The sequence below is a fragment of the Agelaius tricolor genome, unplaced genomic scaffold, assembly GCF_023055355.1.
Source record: "Agelaius tricolor isolate 1412-34295 unplaced genomic scaffold, bAgeTri1.0.p SCAF_36, whole genome shotgun sequence".
Lineage (NCBI taxonomy): Eukaryota > Metazoa > Chordata > Aves > Passeriformes > Icteridae > Agelaius > Agelaius tricolor.
In genome coordinates this window covers 1,363,200-1,380,912 of record NW_027269296.1, presented here as the reverse complement: position 1 = coordinate 1,380,912, position 17,713 = coordinate 1,363,200, and the positions used below count along the sequence as shown (strand labels likewise).

Sequence of the window (17,713 nt, the reverse complement as noted above, 5' to 3'; positions counted from 1 at the left end):
CCAGAGACCAAAACCCAAAAGCCAGGAAGGGGCAAGGGATGGAGATCTCACAGGACAGGGTTTTACCCAAATCCCTGTGCTCCAGCTAAAGAAAAACCCTCCCTACAGACCACAGCCCTGTATGGTCCGTGAGACCGATCCAACACCGAGGTCCAAACGGGGAGAGCAGAGCCCTCTGTGTGCCGGTGAGCAGGGCTGGCTCCAGCAGCCCCAAACCCTCTGGGAATTCAGCATCGTTTCAGCCTCACAGATTTCCTTTCCCCAGGGCCTTTGCAGCTCCTGCTGGGGAACACCTGAGCTTCCTTCGGGGTGCAATGAGGGAGCTTGGAGGGCTCCAGGATCACCGGGCTATTCTTGGAGTTCTCTCTGGAGCTTTTGAGTTGCTGCCCTTTCAGGCAGCAGCTCTGGCACGTCCCCAGCTCCTGCAGGGTGGGAGAACCTTCCCTGTTCCCTCTTCCCCGGGCACTGCTGAGCTGCAAACTCACACGTGCTCCTGGAAAGCACAGCGGCCAAAGCCGAGGGGCAGAGCTCTGCCATCAGCAGCTCTCCTAAAAATACCCTCCCTGCCGTGGTTTTGGCACCCTCCCATCCCGTGCTGGACACACCAAAGGCTGGGGAATTGCAGGGTGCAGGTGGGATGGGGTGAGCTGGGAGCCAGCCCTGCCGGATTGGTTCCAGAGAAGGATTAAAATTTGGTGAGAGCTCCTTAGCAACAGTCACTGTCTGTGCAGGCTGCTGAGGGAGAGGAACGGCCGGAGGAAAATCTGGGCTGGGAAGATGGGGGTGGAGGAAAGAAGGACAAAGATGCACAGAGAGCAGGGCCCAGCTGCTGACAGGTGGAGCCCAGGACAAAGCCACCAGCCCTGAGGGAAGGGCACAGCCGGGGCCAGCTCCTGGCTGGCAAAGGAGACCCATTTCCAGAGAGGTTTGGGCTCTGGGGCTCCCCACCCCAAAAGGGACATTCTCTTCCCCAGAGCTGCCTGCACCACTGAAGGGTTTCAACCTCCAAGGCTCCCCAGCCTGTGCTGTCCCCAAGGGTTTCTCCACCCCTTGAGGTGTCACAGGCTTGGATGAGACCCCTAAAATATTCTCAGCAGTGCAGTGCTGTCACCTCACTGTCCCCAATAAACCATCCAGAGGGGGGCACCACACACAGGGAACAGTTTATTTTTCCCTTAAAAAAATAAGTAAGGACTTCACCATCTCCTAACAGACACCACAGCCACCAACACCACAATGTGCGGACGAAACACCGACCTGGGACAGGAGGGGTGGATGCAGCAGGCTGGGAGCGGGGAGGAAGGAGACAGATTTGTTTCTTGTGGCCTCAGAGCCTTTCCAGGAGGCTCAGCAGGAACAGGACCCATCCACACCTCCCCACAGCCCCCATCCAGCTGTCCCCACAGCAGCACCAGGACCTGCCTTCCACACCCACAGCCCTGAGCCTGCCTCCAGCTTGGGACTGCAGGCCTCACCTCCGTTTCCAGGAGGGTCAGAAATGCCACAGAGCACCCAGGGCAGACGGGGACATGACCCACCTGATGGGATGGAGGGTGGCTGCTGGGATGGGACATCCAGGGCTGGCTTTGGACACTTCTGTTCTCTGCTGGAGTGTCCTGACCAAGCCTGGCTGTTCCCAGCAGGGAAAATAGAGGTGGAAGAGCTAAAGCTGGTGCAAGACCCTGCCCTGGCCTCTCCAGGCAGCCTTCCAGGGAACTGCCAGTGAAGGAAGGACCAGGAGCAGGACCTGGGGCTTTTCAGCCTCCCTGGAGACTTCACAAGCCAAGAAGTGGGGAGAAAACAGCAGAAATGGGACAGAGCTGGTCTCAGTTAGGATCAGGGAATGGGGCAGGTGGAGCAGTGGGGGAAAGCAGGGAGAAAGCAGCAGGGATGTGGGAACAGCTGGCCCTGGTCAGCCAGGACACACCAGGGGCTGCAGGGCATCCATCTCCAGGCTGGGAGAGGGCTGACAGTGCTCAGAGCAAGCTCTGACCTCCAGGGTGTGCAACTGCCCAGGATGCAGCCGGAGCAGGGGCAGCAGGAGGGATGGAAGGTGGCTCATGCCTGGGGCCAAATGGGGGGAAAAAAAGGGAATTGAAACCATCACAGGGGGCAGAGTTTGGCTGCAGCCAGTCCAGCCCTGGGCGCCAGGGCTCTATTTCTGCATGTCACACTGCAGGAGCAGGACGATGGAGGGGTCGCTCTTCGCGGCCTCCTTGAACTCCTCCAGGGAAATCTGGTCATCCTTGTCCTTGTCCATCTTTGTGAAGATCTTGTCCACTCGCTGCTGGGGGGTCAGCCCGTCCTGGTTCATCCTCATCATGATCACAGTCCCCACCATCTTGTAAATGGCCTGGAGGAGGATGAGAGTGGGAATCAGAGGGAATGTTGGAAGGACACGAGACCCCAGGGTAAGGCAGGGGATGGGGACGGGGCTGCTGCTCTGTTGGGACCCTGTTCTACCAGATCCACATCAAGCACCTTTCAGACAAGGCTCTGCGGCACAGAAACGTTTTATGAAAAATCCTTTCCTTGGGATTGTTCCTCCTGAGAAGCTGAGAGGCCTCAGGAACAAAATGTAACCAATGGTTATCTGCTGCTGTGGAATGCAACAGGTGGATCTGGGATTGGGCTCATGTGGTTGTTTCTAATTAATGGCCAATCACAGCCCAGCTGGCTCAGACTCTCTGTCCGAGCCACAAACCTTTGCCATCATTCTTTATTTTTCTATTCTTAGCCAGCCTTCTGATGATATCCTTTCTTCTATTCTTTTAGTACAGTTTTAATATAATACATATGATAAAATAATAAATCAGCCTTCTGAAACATGGAGTCAGATCCTCATCCTAAGACCCCTGCGAACAGGGTCACAGCTCTGAGTAGGAAAATTCATCTTTTGGTGCTAAAAGGGACCCCATATGTGTGAAAAGCCTGGGGAAAGCAAACAATCCCTGCTGGTTTGAAGCTCTGGTACCTCAATGATCTCCAGCATCTCCAGGCGCGTGATCTTCCCATCCCCGTCCAGGTCGTACATCTCGAAGGCCCAGTTGAGTTTCTGCTCAAAGGTGCCCCTGGAGGTGACAGACAGGGCACAGATGAACTCCCTGAAGTCGATGGTGCCATCCCCGTTCTTGTCAAAGGTGCGGAACGCGTGCTGGGCAAACTTGGAGGCGTCTCCATAGGGGAAAAACTGCGGGAAGGAGAGAAGAGGAATGGAAATGAGGAGGGGGAGCTCGGCATGGAGGCTGCTCCAGCCCCCCAGGCAGCACTCAGAGCCCCAGCTGGAGCCCACCTTGATGTAGAGCTGCTGGAACTCCTCCAGGTTGAGGATGCCGGTGGGGCAGTCCTTGAGGAAGCCCTTGTACCACTGCTTCAGCTCCTGCTCGCTGAACTCCGTGCTCCTCACCAGGTCATCCAGCATCTCCGGGGCCAGCTTGCTGCTGTGCTTGCCCATGGCTGCCCCTGGAAAGGAAAATCCACACCAGGCTGGAGAGGGATGCTCCTCCCAGGCCCTCATCCAGCCTGGATGATCCTGCATCCCTCTTCTCCTTGCTGGAGCTGATCCACCTGCCTGATGGGTGTCCATGAAGGACAGCAGCTGTTGCAATGGAGATGTGGCTTTGGCCTTTGCTCCTGGAGGTGTACAGGAGCTGGCCTTGGGACAGCCCACCAGGGCAGCCATCAGCATCACCCCATCCCCTGGGCTCATTTTGGGCTGAAAGAAAACACTCAAAAAGCAACTGAAAACTCAGAACTCCTCCCACTGCCTTTGCCAGAGCACAATCACAGAATGCTAGAATGGTTTGGGTTGGAAAGGACCTCATTTAGCTCCAGCCACACTGCCATGACAAGGAACACCTCTGACCAGCCCTTCTCCAAGGATGGGACAACAAAGAATCTGCTAGTAGGGCACATAAAAATGTCCCTGGCACCACAGGCCGTGCAGCATCCCACTGGCCAGAGAGATGCCAATCCTCCTGCTTGGGGAAGACGGGGTCTGTAAGGCTCCATTTACTGCTTCAGGCTAGGGTTACACCTAGGGTTAGGGTTTAGGGTTACACCAGGGGTTAGGGTTTGGAAACCACAAGGCCCAGAGCTCCAGGCACACCCCAGCTGCCAAAGGCATCCCAAAGAGAACACAGAATTTCCACAACATGGCTGCCTCCATGGCCTTTTCCTTGGAACCAGCCTTAGCCTAAGGCTGCTATTCCTGCCTAGGGTTAGGGTTAGGGTTTTTAAACCACAAAGCCCAGAGCTCCAGGCACCCTGCAGCTGCCAAAGGCATCCCAAGGGGAACCCAAAACTGCCACAACATGGCTTCTACCACGGCTTTTTCCTTGGAAGCAGCCCCGGTCCGTGGTGTGCAGCAGCAGCAGGGAGCCCTGGCAGGCCCTGGCTGTGTGGGCAGTGAGCAGAGCCCGCTCCGATACGCGCCGTGCCCGCTCCCACGCATCCCCGGCTGCCAGCGCCGCTCAGCCCGAGCAGCAGATGGTTCTCCGGGAGCTCCTGGAGCTTCTCTCTCCATGAAGTTGAGGAGAAGTTCACCTGGAGCCCAACCAAGCGCCGTGTCCTCCCTGGGGTTTGCTGTGCTGGCTGTGCTGGCCAGGGGCACACGGGGGGACCCTGGGATGGGGGATGTGGGGTTCCTCGTGCTCCCAGCAAGTCCCACAGGCAGCAGCTCCTTCCTGCCCCATCATCCCACCAGCATCTGTCACTGTCTGCCGTGGAAGCACGGAGCCCAACCAGCCCTGGCAGCCCCAGGAGTGTCCAGACACCCACAGAGCACGAGGCTTCCCCAGCGACCCCAGCTCGGCTCCACAAACCCCCCTGGCACTGTGGTCTGGCTCGAAATTGCTGGCATTGATCATAAACCATGCCAGGCACTCTACACGGGCAGATCTGCCATGATCCAAGTCCTCCCACGGATGGAGGATGCAGTGGCTGGGACTCCAGAGCAGCATCCTGAGCTCCACAGCCCTCAAATCCCTTTTCCAAGCAGCGCCCAGCCATGCCAGGGCAGGGGACAGCGCCCAGGAGGGAACCACACGCTCACCCCAAAGCAGCAATTGTTCAGCAGCTGCTGCTCCCAAAACCGGACAGAGGGGAGGCACTACGGGTGTCCCCCCCAGCCTGCAGCAGCGCCCCTGGATGGCACCCAGGGAGCAGGGACGGGCCCCGGGGCTGGGTGGGGGCTCGGGGATGCTCTCCCCACCCGCACCATGGGACGGCTCCGGGCCACCGGCCCCGACCCCCGCTGGAAGCGGCTCCCGGGAGCATCTCCCGGCACCTGCCCCGACGGCTGAACCGCGTCCCGGCCCCGCGGGTGCGGCTCCAGCCCCCAGCCCTTACCTGTGCTGCGGCGCGGGCAGGCGGCGGCTCGGCGGGGCCGGGCGGGGCGCGGAGCCGCTGCCGGTACCGGAGGGGCCGCGGTCCAGCCGCCGGCTCTGCCCGCGCCGCTCCCGCCCCTCTTGTAGCCGCGGGCCCCCCGCCCCCCCGGCGGCGACGCTCGTCCATTGGCTGGGAGCGCTGTCAATCAGGCGGGAGGGGCCGGGGGTGGGGGTCGAGGTGGGATACTGGGGGGTACTGGGATGCTGGGAGGGGAAATGGGGCCGGGATGCTGGGACCGGGGGCAGTGGGATCCCGGGGATGCCGCCCCCTCACTGCCTGCCCTGGGGACACTGGGACACGCCAGGGGCTCATGGCTTGGCACAGGCACGGCTGAAGCACACAGGAGACAGGGACAAGAAAACCACTTTGATCTCCAGAACCAAACGTGGAATGTTTCCATGGAGATCGCCGAGCGCTTTTCCCGGTGACCTTGGCGTCCTGCTGTGATCCCAGGGACACTGGGCCCGTCCGAAGCTGCCCCTCTGCATCTGCTGCCCACTGGGCCTGGATGAAGTCTTTGGCCACCAGGGCTGTTCCCCACCCCAACCCACCCCATCCCATCCCATCCCACCCCATGGATCCCATCCCATCCCACCCCATCCCATCTCACCCTATGGATCCCATCCCATCCCATCCCATCCCATCCCATCCCATCCCATCCTATGGATCCCACCCCATCCCATCCCATGGATCCCATCCCATCCATCTCATCCCCAGTGGGCTGTGGGGTGCCATGGGGTGCTCAGCCCTTCTCCAAGGCAGCTGCCCTCAGGTGCACCCACCTTTTCTGCACTGGAGGCTGCAGGAAGCAGCAGAAAATGCCCCAGCTGCAGGTGACACAGGGCTGGGTTACAAAAACCACGAATATTTGTGGGGTTTTTTGTAGCAGTGGGGCTGAAGGGCTTCATCCTCCTCCCCCCCAGGGCTGGACGTGGCATCTTTGTGCCATGTCCCCGGCCAGGGCTGGACCCCACCTGGAATGAGGCGATTCTGCCCCACGGATTTTGGGTCACCTCCACAGCCTCTGCTGGGCTCCGTGTGGCCCCAAAGCCTCTCCGTGAGCGTCCCCGAGAGCCGGGGGAGGGATGAGCCCCCCCGGCCCTTCGGGCGGTTCTGGGATGTGGAGTAGAGAAGACACCAATTAGCAGCTCTGCAAACCGCCCGTGCCCGGGCTGCTCCGGGGGACTGAAAAATTAATGAGGGCTTAATTGAAGCAGCGCAGGCTGCCAGGGCTGAGAGCGGCCCGGCTCAGCCCACGGGAAGGGGGAGCCGGAGGGGCTGGGAGAGGCAGGGGAGCCCCAGGGATGCCCTTGGGATGAGGATCAGGGTGACGGTGTGGTCCTGGGATGTCCCTTTTGGGGCCCTGACACCCCAAGCCGTGGTGCTGGGGGTCGTGGAGGGCTGACCACACGGACAGAGCACCCACTGGAGCACCCAGCTGAGCCCAGCACCCAAACTGGGGCACCCCAAAACCTGCATGAGCCCGGGTCCGAATAGGATATTGGCCCTGGGTTTGCAGAGGGGACAACAGGGTGTCTGGAGGGGACACAGCTGTGCGGGCAGCGCTGGCTCAGCCACAGCTTTTCCCTCCCCACTCCTGCAGCAGCATCCCCCAACACCCCAACACCCACCCGCGGGGCGCGGAGCTGTCGGGGCGCTGCCCGTTCCTGAAAACCTCCAAAACCTCCCCATGCAGCGGCTCCGAGGAATGCACAGGGCTGCAGCTTCCCCCAGCGGCTGCGGGCGGCAGCAGCACGGCCCGGGGGGCTGTGCCCGATGGGGGAGACCCCGCAGCCCCCTCTGCCTCTGCAGCCCCCCACGAACCGCGGGGGGCTTGGGGAGCAGGAATCACGGCTGCTTACCCCAGACTCCCGACAGCTCCTGTCCCTCAGCCAGCGGTGACGCTGCCGGTGCTCGGGGCGCTGCCAGCCCCTCCGAGACCCCCCCCCCAGCACAAAATTGCCTGTAAAGGAGTGAGGAGCTGTTGTCACCCACCCCATGGCCCTGAGGGACAGCTCTGGGTGCCACTGGGCAAGCTGGACCCGGGGTGACCCTAACACTGGGGGTGCCTCCTGATGTCCCCACTGTCATGCCCAGCGCTGGCCTGGGAAAAGGGGGGAGTTGGGGTAGAAAAGCAGAAATAGCCCAATTTGGGGGTTCCCTTCCTCCTTCGTCACCCCTGGGGGAACAGCTCTGTGCCGGTTCTTCCCCCCAAACCCTTTCTGCCCCGTCCTGGGGGAGCTGGTGAGGCACAGAAGGTGCTGCCTGCCCCAAACAGGGGTCCTGGCACGGGGGTCGGGTTTGTCCTCGCTGCGGTGGCACCAGGTGGGGTCGGTGCTTGTCCCCCTCCCCCGAGAGGGGACCGGGCCAAGCGGCGCCACCCACAGGCTGGGGCAGGAGCAAAGGAATATTTGGATTTTCCCTCCCCCTTGCGTGAGCTGGGTCTGGCTCTGATGTGGGGCGACCCTCTCGATGTCCCCGCATCCCCCAAACCCAGCGAGCAGCACGCAGACCCCTCTCCTCGCCAGGCCGCAGCGCTCTGCCGGCCGGCACGCAGGGGGTTAAACATCCCCGTCTCGCTCACACTTGAGACGTCACCGTCACCAGTGGCGTGGGGGGGCCGGGGGGCTATGGTGGTCTTTGTGGTGCATTCGGCAGCTGGCGCAGGGCGGCTCACGCACACGGCGGGCGGCTCGTCCCGCAGCACCCGCGCACTCCCGACCGCCGCCACCGCCTGCCCACGCCGCGGGCTCCCACGGCCACGGTGAGCGCGGGGACAGGGCTGCCAGCAGGCCCGGGGACAGGGCAGGGCGGGGGGTGTCCCCCGGGGACCCCGCCGAGAGCCGCCCCTCTCCGCGCTTTGCAGCCCCGGGAGCGGGGATGGAGCGCTGGGTGCCGCGGGGCTGGGCGATACCGGGCTGGGCGCCGCGGGGCTGGGCGCTGCCGGGCTGGGCGCTGCCGGGCTGGGCGATGCCGGGCTGGGTTCGCCCCACCCGGGGCTGCTGCAGGGTCCCCGGAGGGTGCGGGCGCTCGGTGGGTGCTGCGGCTCGGCTCCCGGCAGGCGGCCCTGCGGTAAATGCGCGGCTCAGCCGCAGCCGCAGCCGGGCACGGGGGAGCCCCCGCAGCCCCCGGCCCCACTCGAGGGGGGCTCGGCTCCCTCATCCCTCCGGACACGGAGCTGCCCGAAGCGGGGAGGGGGCACCGCGCCGGGACCCCCAGCTCCACCCTGCCCCGGTTGATCCTGGGGTGGGATCTGGCCCCCGCACCCCCATTCCCGGCATGAGCTGTGCCCCCCCCCACCATGGAAAATCCTTCGGGCACCGCTCGCCCGAGCCTGCGGCGGCTGCGGCGGCGCCGGCGCGGCCATGGGCGGGGGGCAGCGGCCGGCGGGGCGCGGCGGCGGCGGGGGGCACCCGGTGGGCACCGGGCGGGCGAGGGGCTGCGGGGAGCGGGGCCGGGTCAAGGGGAAGGGGCAGGGAGCCCCCGGCCGGGGCTGCGGCGCTGCACCAGGCTGCGGTGCCCAGGGCGATGCTGCAAAGGGACACAGCCCCAAAACGGTGACACGGGGTGGCCTAAGCCCGGGGACATCGCTGCCCCTCCGGGCACTGCCGGCTCGGGGGAGGGATGCTCCTGGATGCAGGATTTGGTCCTGCCTGGAGCAGGAGTGCGGGCTCAGCCCGCCGGCTGGGTTGTCTCCATGGAGGTGACACCGCCGTGGGTCCCCGTGGGGCAGGGTGCTCGTGGGGAGCAGGGGGAGGCGGCGCTGCGGGAACAGGGGCAGGGTCTGGAGCGGGGCTGGGGTGCAACGAGGCCACCGCAGGGAGGGACAGGAGCCGGGGCCACCTCGGGTGTGGCTGGGGACAGGGAGCCGGCTGTTCCCAGCCCTCCTGTGGCAGCGCGTTCCTCTGCGAGCGCTGCCGTTTTGGGGGTGACTCTCCCAGCGGATTTGGGGTGCGCAATTCCCCCAGTTCAGCAGTGAGCAGCCTGCACTGGGGGGAGCCCCTCGCCCTCTCCCGCAGCCCCCCTGGGAGGGATGTGCTGTGGCCCCCCCGGGCCAAGTGTCACTGGGGGGTTTAAGCACCTGGGACCAAGGAAAAGGGGTAAAACAGGGGCTGAACCCCAAGGGGAGCCCCCCTTACCCCAGCCCCAGGGGCTGCAGCAATCCCCAAACCAGCCCCTGGCACCAAACCCCTGCACCACGGCTCTGGGGTCACCCCGGGGTGTCCTCACACCGGGGACCCACCCGTGCCCCTTCCCTGGGCACAGGCAGAGTTCAGCAGTGACAAATCCCAGCCCCAAGCTGCCCGTCAAGGACAACGGTGGCACAGGCAGGAGGACGCCCGCACGCCGGTCAAAGCCTGTGTGCCAGGGCCAGGGGCCAATCTCTCACCCCAGGGACCCCCCTGGCACCCCAGGGACGTCCCCAGCACCCTTTAAAAACAGCCCAGTGCTCAGCAGGATGAGCCTCGGGGTCACTGCACCAGAGCAGCTCTGGGTGTGTTTGGTGCACCCCAGTTACCCCAAAATCCAGCTGTGTTCAGATTTGTGCAGCCCCAGTGCAAAGCCAGCACTTAGTGGGCCTGGGAGGAGGAGGAGGAGGAGGAAGGCAGAGCCATCACTGTTGATGCCAAGGGTCTGTGCTGGGCTGGGGGGGACACAGCCCCATTCCAGGCACGAGGCCACCCCATCCCTCCCCTGCTGCTCCAGCTCTGCCTCTCCCCTTCCCCAGCCTCATTAATTAAACCCCAGCGCTTAATTACAACCTGCTGAGTCCCGTGGCTGCGTCCTGGTGCCTGCTGACACCGTGGGGTCAATCCTGACCCCCTCCATCCATGTAGGAAAGGTGGGGTGCAGGGAATTGGGGGAGAGCCCCGTTGCCTGCAGGATTTGGGTTGTGGCTCATCGGCAGCGTAAAGGGATCTTCACACAGCGCTCAGGAAAGAGCAAACCCAAGCACTGGAGCTGGCAAAGTCATCCCTGGGGATCTTGGCCTCTTCGAGGAAGGATGGGGACAGATGGCTCCACTCTGGGGTTGTCCCCGAGCTGCTGGCAGGTCCCACAAGGGGTGATGAGGGACAGGGGATGCTCAGCCCGATGCCTGCTGAGCTCCCGGTGCCAGTAAAAAACAACCAAGGGAAATAAGGTGAAGGCTGGTGGCAGCAGGAGATGGAGGGGACATCCAGTGTCCCGCTGTGCTTCCCCTCCTGGTCACCCACCCATGGGTCCCCAGGACAGGGAGGTGCCCAGGGGGTGCCCTGACCCTCCTGCCCTCCTGCCCACAGGTCCTTGCTGGCCCATGAAGTGACCCGGGCGGGTGGCACAGCCCCTGCTCCTGCCGTAGCCACCACTGCCACACCAGGCACTGAGGTAAGGACCCGAGGGCAGGGCTGTGGGGTGGGTGAGATGCTCTGGCACGGGCAGCAGAGCCCCAAACAGGGTCTGTGGGGCACAATTCCCATTGGGGTCTTCCCCTGTCCGTGGGGGATGCCCAGCCCCATAACCCAGGGGAATGCCATGACACCATGGGGCAGCCCCCCATCCCTTGGGGATGCCAGGTCTGGGGAACTGGGGTGTCTCAGGGGTGGCAGCCTGGCCAGGGCTGCCCCAGGATCACAAGGCCCTCGCCCCTCTTCCCTTCCCACCTCTGGAGCTGTCAGAGGTGCTGGGAGAGCTGTCACATTCCAGGGAATGCTCACGGCTGTGTGCCCAGCCAGGAGGAATTGGGGTGGGCACAGGGAGGTGCTGTGGTGGTGGCCCCTGGGGACTCAGGGGTGTCATGGTGGTGGCCCTTGGGGGCTCGGGGGTGCTGGGGTGTCCAGCTGGTGTCCCCTGGGGGCTCAGGGGTGCTGGGGTGTTCAGCTGGTGGCACCGGTGCTGTTCCACTCTGTTCTGTTTCTCTCGCTCAGGTCTGCTGGCCATGGGCAACCTGATAAAGGTATTGGGCAAAGATTTAGAAAACTGTCCTCATTTTTTCCTGGATTTTGAAAGTAAGTCCCATGAGCAGGGTGGGCATGGGGAGGGCGCCAGGGCTGCCACCGCAGCTGCTGTCCAGAGGAAGGGGACAGCCACAGTGTCCCCAAGCAGCCCCATGTCCCCAGGTGCTTTGGGGCCCTGAAAAAGTCTCCAAAACGGGGCAGGGTTCCGGGACTCCATTCCTCAGAGTGGGGCAGATGTCCTGGCAGAGTGGTGGGATGCAGGATGCAGCAGGCACACACCCAGTGCTGTTAGCTGATGTCCCTGACTGTGCCAGGACAGGGACAGCCTGCGGGCTGGGAAAGGAGGAGAGAGTGATCCAGGGGGAGGGAATGATCCAGGGGGAGGGAATGATCCAGGAGGAGGGAATGATCCAGGGGGAGGGAGTGATCCAGGAGGAGGGAGTGATCCAGGAGGAGGGAGTGATCCAGGAGGAGGGAATGATCCAGGAGGAGGGAGTGATCCAGGGGGAGGGAGTGATCCAGGAGGAGGGAGTGATCCAGGAGGAGGGAGTGATCCAGGGGGAGGGAGTGATCCAGGGGGAGGGAGTGATCCAGGGGGAGGGAGTGATCCAGGGGGAGGGAGTGATCCGTGCCACCTGCACTGCTGGGAAGGTCAGTGCGGCGGCTGCAGCCTGCACCGAGGGAAGGGGAGCAGGGACCTGCCTCAGCTTCCCGTGGATCGGGGCTGAGGGCCAGGAAAGGACAGCCCTGGGCCTCCCAGGCTGGGCACTGCGGGGGCAGGATGCCAGGCCAGGCACAGCCCCAGGGCTCCCCTGGCTCCTGCAATTCCTCCCAGGGCACAGCTCAGAGCAGGATTGAGGAGGGTGAGAAGAGTTCAGTGGCATTGCCCGCCCCAGCTCCATCCCCAGCGGATGCACAGCTCCCCGCACCACCTCTGACTCCAGCACCCCCCAAAACACCCAGGGCTGGGGTCACACAGCTCCCCACTCCCACGGCGAGGAACCTTCCTGCTCCTCCTGGCTCCTTTGAGGCAGCACAACCTTCTCCTGCCTCCAGCCCCCTCCACAGCCCCCCGGCACAGTTCTGGGGTCTCCCCAGGACCCCTCTGCGCTAGAGTAGGGGTTTGGCTGTAGCCAAACTCCAGGGACTTCAGGGATTTCTCGGCGGCTTCTCCTCCCTTCGCTCCTCCCTCTCCATCACCCATCCGCCAGCGCTCATCACCATCGGGGGGGAAGAGGCTGCACCCGGGGCCGGGAGCGGCTGCGGGGTCACCCCCGGAGCCCCCGGGGAGCAGCGGGGGGAGGACGGGGCTCCGGCCGCCGCCGCCGCCCCCAGCCCAGCACCTCTTCCCCGGGCTCCACCTCACCATCATGCTTTTTTCCTCTTGTTTCTTCTCTTGCAGGTTTCACATGGGGAACCTTCTAAAAGTGTTGACTTATAACGAACTTGACCAAGGCCCTAATTTTTTCCTTGACTTTGAAAGTGAGATGGGATTTTTATTTTCCGTTTTCGTTCCGTACTTAATCCTGAGTTCCACATCCACACCATTTTGAGTTCTTTGTCCCCGGTCGCCCATCGCATCGCGCCCATCCCAGACGTCCTCCCCCACCTTTGCCATCCGGGGGTGTCCCCGGGGAGGGGGGCCAGGCCCGTGGCCGGGGGCTGTCGCTCCTCACCTCTCCCTCCGGGGCTCTTTGCAGCCCCTTGGGGCCGAGGGGATCCCTCGTGGTGAGCAGCACCGCGGGCACAGGGCAGCCAGGACTCACCCCCAGCCGCCCCCCGCTCCACGGCTTGACTTGAGCTGGGGCAAGGAGAACGGAGCAGGGGCAAATCCGGCCAGGAAGGGCTGCGGGCCGGCGGGGGAGCCGCGGCCGGGGGTGCTGGCACCCCGCTCTGGCTCTGTCCTCCCCGGGCCCCGCTCAGAGCCCTCCGGGTTTCTCTCCCCGGGGCGCTGCCCTGCAGATGCGCAGCCCACGGAGGCCGAGACGGCGGTGTGGAACCAGGTGAACGCCGTGCTGGAGGAGGCACAGACCATCCTGGCCGAGCTGCAGTCCTACACGGGCGCCGGGCAGGAGATCCGAGAGGTGGGTGCTGTTTTGAGGAGATAATCAAAACTCGACAACTTTTGTGAAAGTTGTAAAGCTGGTATGTGTCGCAGCCATCTTTTATGGAAAATCCTTTCCTTAGGATTTTTCCTCCTGAGAAGCTGAGAGGCCTCAGGAACAAAACATAAACAATGGTTATCTGCTGCTGTGGAATGCAACAGGTGCATCTGGGATTGGCCCATGTTGAATGTTTATAATTAATGGCCAATCACAGCCCAGCTGGCTCAGACAGAGAGCCGAGCCACAAACCTTTGTTATCATTCCTTCCTATTCTATTCTTAGCCAGCCTTCTGATGAAATCCTTTCTTCTATTCTTTTAGTATAGTTTTAATGTAATATATATCATAAAATAATAAATCAAGCCTTCTGAAACATGGAGTCAGATCCTTGTCTCTTCCCTCAACCTGAGACCCCTGTGAACACCGTCACAGGTGTGTTTATTACAGCGCTGGACGCATGTGGGAATGGTTCCCCTAAAATGTCATGAGTACATCTGGGAACTTCAGGTCTCTTCTTATCCCCCTCTCAAATACATATGCGTACAATTTCACAATAGGTTCATACATATTCATTTTCACGAATTTCGTGTGACATTTGCTGCTAGTTCTTCTTTATCAGAAAGAATTCCTAGGTCAGGTTGAGCTGCTCTCACAGCAGTCTCTGTCTCTCTCTATCACCCTCTGTCTCTCCCCCCCATATCTTTGTCTTTCACTGAAGCAGTTTCTCTGAGCCTAGGCCTTGCAGTCAGGCTACATAGCTATGCTTTCTAACCACAGACTCGACTCAAAAATGTACATTTCACCTAAATCAAAATGGATTTCTACCCTGGAAAATTTCCCCTCTGCCTCAGCGCAGCCCCGGTGCCCGCACACCCTCCGGGGCTTGGGGCAAGCGCTGGCGCCCTCCCTGTAGGAGCATCAGGGGTAGCACGGTCAGGACAGATGGAGATGAGAGATCTCTGCAGCCAGGGCTGGGAACCTGGGGTTTATTGCAAAGGGCCTGGGTGCAGGGCCCTGCTGGGAGCTGCCAGGCACAGCTCAGAGCAGGACTGAGAGAAGAGAGGGGGAGAGAGGATGAGAGGGTGAGAGAGCAAAAGTGTAAGAGAGTAAAAGGCAAGGGAGCGAAGTTCCTGTTACAATACAATAAATCATCTTCTGTGTTGAACATTCTGATTCTTACGAACCAATCTAGTAAAATATACAAATTATATAGCATTTCTATACAGCCTATAAGAATCACTACATTACCATACTGTGCTACATTTTAAACCCTAAAAACTCCTCTTTGGGCCCCTTCTGCCAAGCTGCCAGGGTCTGCTCAGACCCTTGGACCTGCCTGCAAGCAGAGGGTGTTGTTTCATCAAAAGGGGATCACCTTCAGCTGGCCATGCCATTGTTTTCTCATTGTTCAGTAACTAAAGGATCTCAAAGCTTGCTTTCATTTCAATCTCGCTTATAGTTTCCATATTCTCAAAATCTTTTGCCAGACAATCATATTTATGAGGCTCTCCTGTTTCATCTTCCCCAACACTCCCCTCGCAGGCCATCCAGAACTCCGGGGACCTGCGGCTGCAGGAGCGCGCCTGGAGCGCCGTGTGCCCCCTGGTCGCCAAGCTGAAACGCTTCTACGAGTTCTCCCTGCGGCTGGGTGAGTGCCCGAGCTCCCCTGCGTCCCCCTGCGCATCCCCAGGCCTGCCCATGGAGCACCTGCTCAGCTCGGGATGCTGCACCGTGCCTCAGTTTCCCCTCGGCCCCTGGGGGCCTTCACCAAGACCTCCAAGATCGATGTGAGCGGTCTTGGGGTCACAGCTGTGGGGTTGCAGCCGTGCCGCAGCAGCTGGGATACCTGGGGTCCCTCTCCCTGGCTTGAGGATGGGGAGGAAGGGGCATCCCGGGGGTCTCGGGGTGGTGGTGCTCATTGGGGGCCGCAGGATGAGGGAGGAGGCGAGGTGGCGGTGCAGAGGGGGACCGGGGGTGCTCTGTCCCCAGAGAATGCCCTGCGGAGCCTGCTGGAGGCGCTCACCAGCCCCCCGTACGCCCCGACCCAGCACCTGGAGCGGGAGCAGGCCCTGGCCAAGCAGTTCGCCGAGATCCTGCACTTCACCCTCAGCTTCGACGAGCTCAAGGTGCCTCCCCGTGCGGGGTGACAGCGAGGGGGGTCCCCACACCAGGACCCTGCAAACCAGCAGAGTCCCTTGTGTCCCCTAACCCTGGTGTGTCCCCCCCCTCAGATGACCAACCCTGCCATCCAGAATGACTTCAGCTACTACAGACGGACCATCAGCCGGAACCGCATCAACAACCTGCAGGTGGGAGGACTCTGCTGCTCCCCCGGCCTCCCCCAGGGGTTCACAGGGCTGGGGATGGCTTTGGGGGGGCTCAGGCACCGCAGTGACCCCCAGCACACCCCCCCAGCTGGATGCAGAGAGCGAGGTGAACAACGAGATGGCCAACAGGATGTCCCTGTTCTACGCCGAGGCCACCCCCATGCTGAAAACCCTCAGCAACGCCACCACCAAGTTCGTTTCGGAGGTGAGGGGGGGCTGGGGGGACCCTCAGGAGGGGCAGAAACCCCCTCCAGCCACCACACATGGGGGAAACAGCAGCTGGGACCTGTTGGGTTTCAGAACAAGACCCTCCCGATCGAGGACACGACCGACTGCCTGAGCACCATGGCCTGCGTGTGCAGGGTGATGCTGGAGACCCCGTGAGTGCCCCACTTTGGGGTCTGGGGGGGACAGCTTGGTCCTGGGGTCCCTGTGCCACCCCTGCCAGGCTCAGGCAGCCTCTCTGCTCGCCCAGGGAGTACCGGAGCCGCTTCACCAACACCGAGACCCTGCTCTTCTGCATGAGGGTGATGGTTGGTGTCATCATCCTCTACGACCACGTCCACCCCGTGGGGGCCTTTGCCAAGACCTCCAAGATTGATGTGAGTGGTCTTGGGGTCACAGCTGTGGGGTCACAGCCGTGCCACAGGAGCTGGAATCCCTGGGCTTGAGGATGGGGAGGAAGGGGGATCCCAGGGGTCTCAGGGTGGTGGTGGTCACTGGGGGCCTCAGGACGAGGGGAGAGATGGGAATCTTGACTCCATGGTTCAGAAGGCTGATTTATTATTTTATTATATATATTATTTTATAATATATATTATTATATACATTATAATAATATATTATGATATATTATTATAATTTATTATTATGATAAATCTTTTATGGTATATATAATATATGTATAATATATATATTATATATTAAAACTATACTAAAAGAATAGAAGAAAGGATTTCATCAGAAGGCTAGCAAGCAATAGAAAAGAATGGAATGATAATAAAATCTTGTGGCTGACCAGACAGTCCGGACAGCTGGGCTGTGATTGGCCATTGATTAGAAACAACCACACCAGACCAATCCCAGATGCACCTGTTGCATTCCACAGCAGCAGATAACCATTGGTTACATTTCGTTCCTGAGGCCTCTCAGCTTCTCAGGAGGAACAATCCTAAGGAAAGGATTTTTTAGTAAAATGTGTCTGTGACATCACTGCCCCTCTCTGTGCCCCCAACAGATGAAAGGCTGCATTAAAGTCCTGAAAGACCAACCCTCAACCAGCACCGAGGGGCTCCTGAACGCTCTGAGGTGAGACGGGGGCTTGGGGACACGGCTTGGGGACAGCAGAGAGGGCGCGGGGCTGTGACCGGTGTCCCCTCCCCACCCAGGTACACCACTCGGCACCTCAACGACGACACCACGTCCAAACAGATCCGGGCCCTGCTGCAGTGAGGGCGGGGCCGCAGTCACCGTGTCACCCATGACCATACAGCTCATTTTGTACCGAGGGAAAAGGGACAGCGAGGAACGCACAGAAATGCTAAAAACAAATCAAAACGGGCCCGGGCTCCTGCCCCCCTCCCCTTCCCCTTCCCGCCCCCAAATCAGCACCTGCTCCTGGACACGAGGTGTGGGTGGCACCGTGGGGACACGGGACAGAGGCCAGGCAGGAGAGACCCGGGCAAGGCAATGCTGGTGGGGCTGGCAGCAGGGTGCCCATGGCACGGGGGCACCCTGGGGAGGGGGCAGGTGGTGCCCCTGTCCCCATCCTGGTCCCCAAGAGGAGGAGGAGGAGGAGGAGGAGAAGGAAGAAGTATCCCTGTGGATCTGCACTGACTCTGGAGGAAACGGCTCAGTCTCACCTGGTAGATTTTTAATATGAGCAATTAAATCCACACTCACCTCTTCTTTTCTACATTTTTTTTTTGGGTGTGAAATAAAATGACATTTAATCTGTT

At 61.2% G+C, this 17,713-nt stretch overlaps 2 protein-coding genes across 5 annotated transcripts; one reads left to right on the top strand and one right to left on the bottom strand.

The window, feature by feature from the left end:
* Positions 1 to 1,151: 1,151 nt before the first annotated feature.
* Positions 1,152 to 5,489, bottom strand: HPCAL4 (hippocalcin like 4). Its single transcript, XM_071453113.1, has 4 exons — positions 5,350 to 5,489; positions 3,293 to 3,463; positions 2,975 to 3,190; positions 1,152 to 2,353 (listed from the first exon to the last, which is right to left on the bottom strand). Exons 2-4 carry the CDS (start codon positions 3,452 to 3,454, stop codon positions 2,156 to 2,158), a joined length of 576 nt encoding a protein of 191 aa, XP_071309214.1. The 5' UTR covers positions 3,455 to 3,463; positions 5,350 to 5,489; the 3' UTR covers positions 1,152 to 2,155.
* A 2,495-nt stretch (positions 5,490 to 7,984) lies between these two features.
* Positions 7,985 to 17,713, top strand: LOC139603076 (CYFIP-related Rac1 interactor A-like). Of its 4 annotated transcripts, XM_071453520.1 has the most exons (13): positions 7,985 to 8,152; positions 10,671 to 10,755; positions 11,295 to 11,375; positions 12,727 to 12,806; positions 13,287 to 13,408; positions 14,971 to 15,076; positions 15,418 to 15,554; positions 15,660 to 15,737; positions 15,844 to 15,960; positions 16,056 to 16,135; positions 16,231 to 16,357; positions 16,993 to 17,063; positions 17,144 to 17,713. In XM_071453520.1, the coding sequence occupies exons 4-13, from the start codon at positions 12,734 to 12,736 to the stop codon at positions 17,205 to 17,207; spliced, it is 975 nt and encodes a 324-aa protein (XP_071309621.1). In that variant the 5' UTR covers positions 7,985 to 8,152; positions 10,671 to 10,755; positions 11,295 to 11,375; positions 12,727 to 12,733; the 3' UTR covers positions 17,208 to 17,713. The 4 variants fall into 4 exon arrangements, with proteins under 4 accessions (XP_071309621.1, XP_071309622.1, XP_071309623.1 ...); XM_071453521.1 differs by lacking the exon at positions 11,295 to 11,375; XM_071453522.1 differs by lacking the exon at positions 12,727 to 12,806.

Excerpts from the sequence above, each read along its gene's own strand:
- HPCAL4 (XM_071453113.1), bottom strand. The coding sequence starts at position 3,454 with ATGGGCAAGCACAGCAGCAAGCTGGCCCCGGAGATGCTGGATGACCTG. Across the intron at positions 3,191-3,292 it reads TCCAGCAGCTCTACATCAAG|TTTTTCCCCTATGGAGACGC; the intron begins GTGGGCTCCAGC and ends TCCTTCCCGCAG. Across the intron at positions 2,354-2,974 it reads AGATGCTGGAGATCATTGAG|GCCATTTACAAGATGGTGGG; the intron begins GTACCAGAGCTT and ends ATCCTCCTCCAG.
- LOC139603076 (XM_071453519.1), top strand. The coding sequence starts at position 12,695 with ATGCTTTTTTCCTCTTGTTTCTTCTCTTGCAGGTTTCACATGGGGAAC. Across the intron at positions 15,077-15,417 it reads CGAGTTCTCCCTGCGGCTGG|AGAATGCCCTGCGGAGCCTG; the intron begins GTGAGTGCCCGA and ends CTCTGTCCCCAG. Across the intron at positions 15,738-15,843 it reads ACCGCATCAACAACCTGCAG|CTGGATGCAGAGAGCGAGGT; the intron begins GTGGGAGGACTC and ends ACACCCCCCCAG.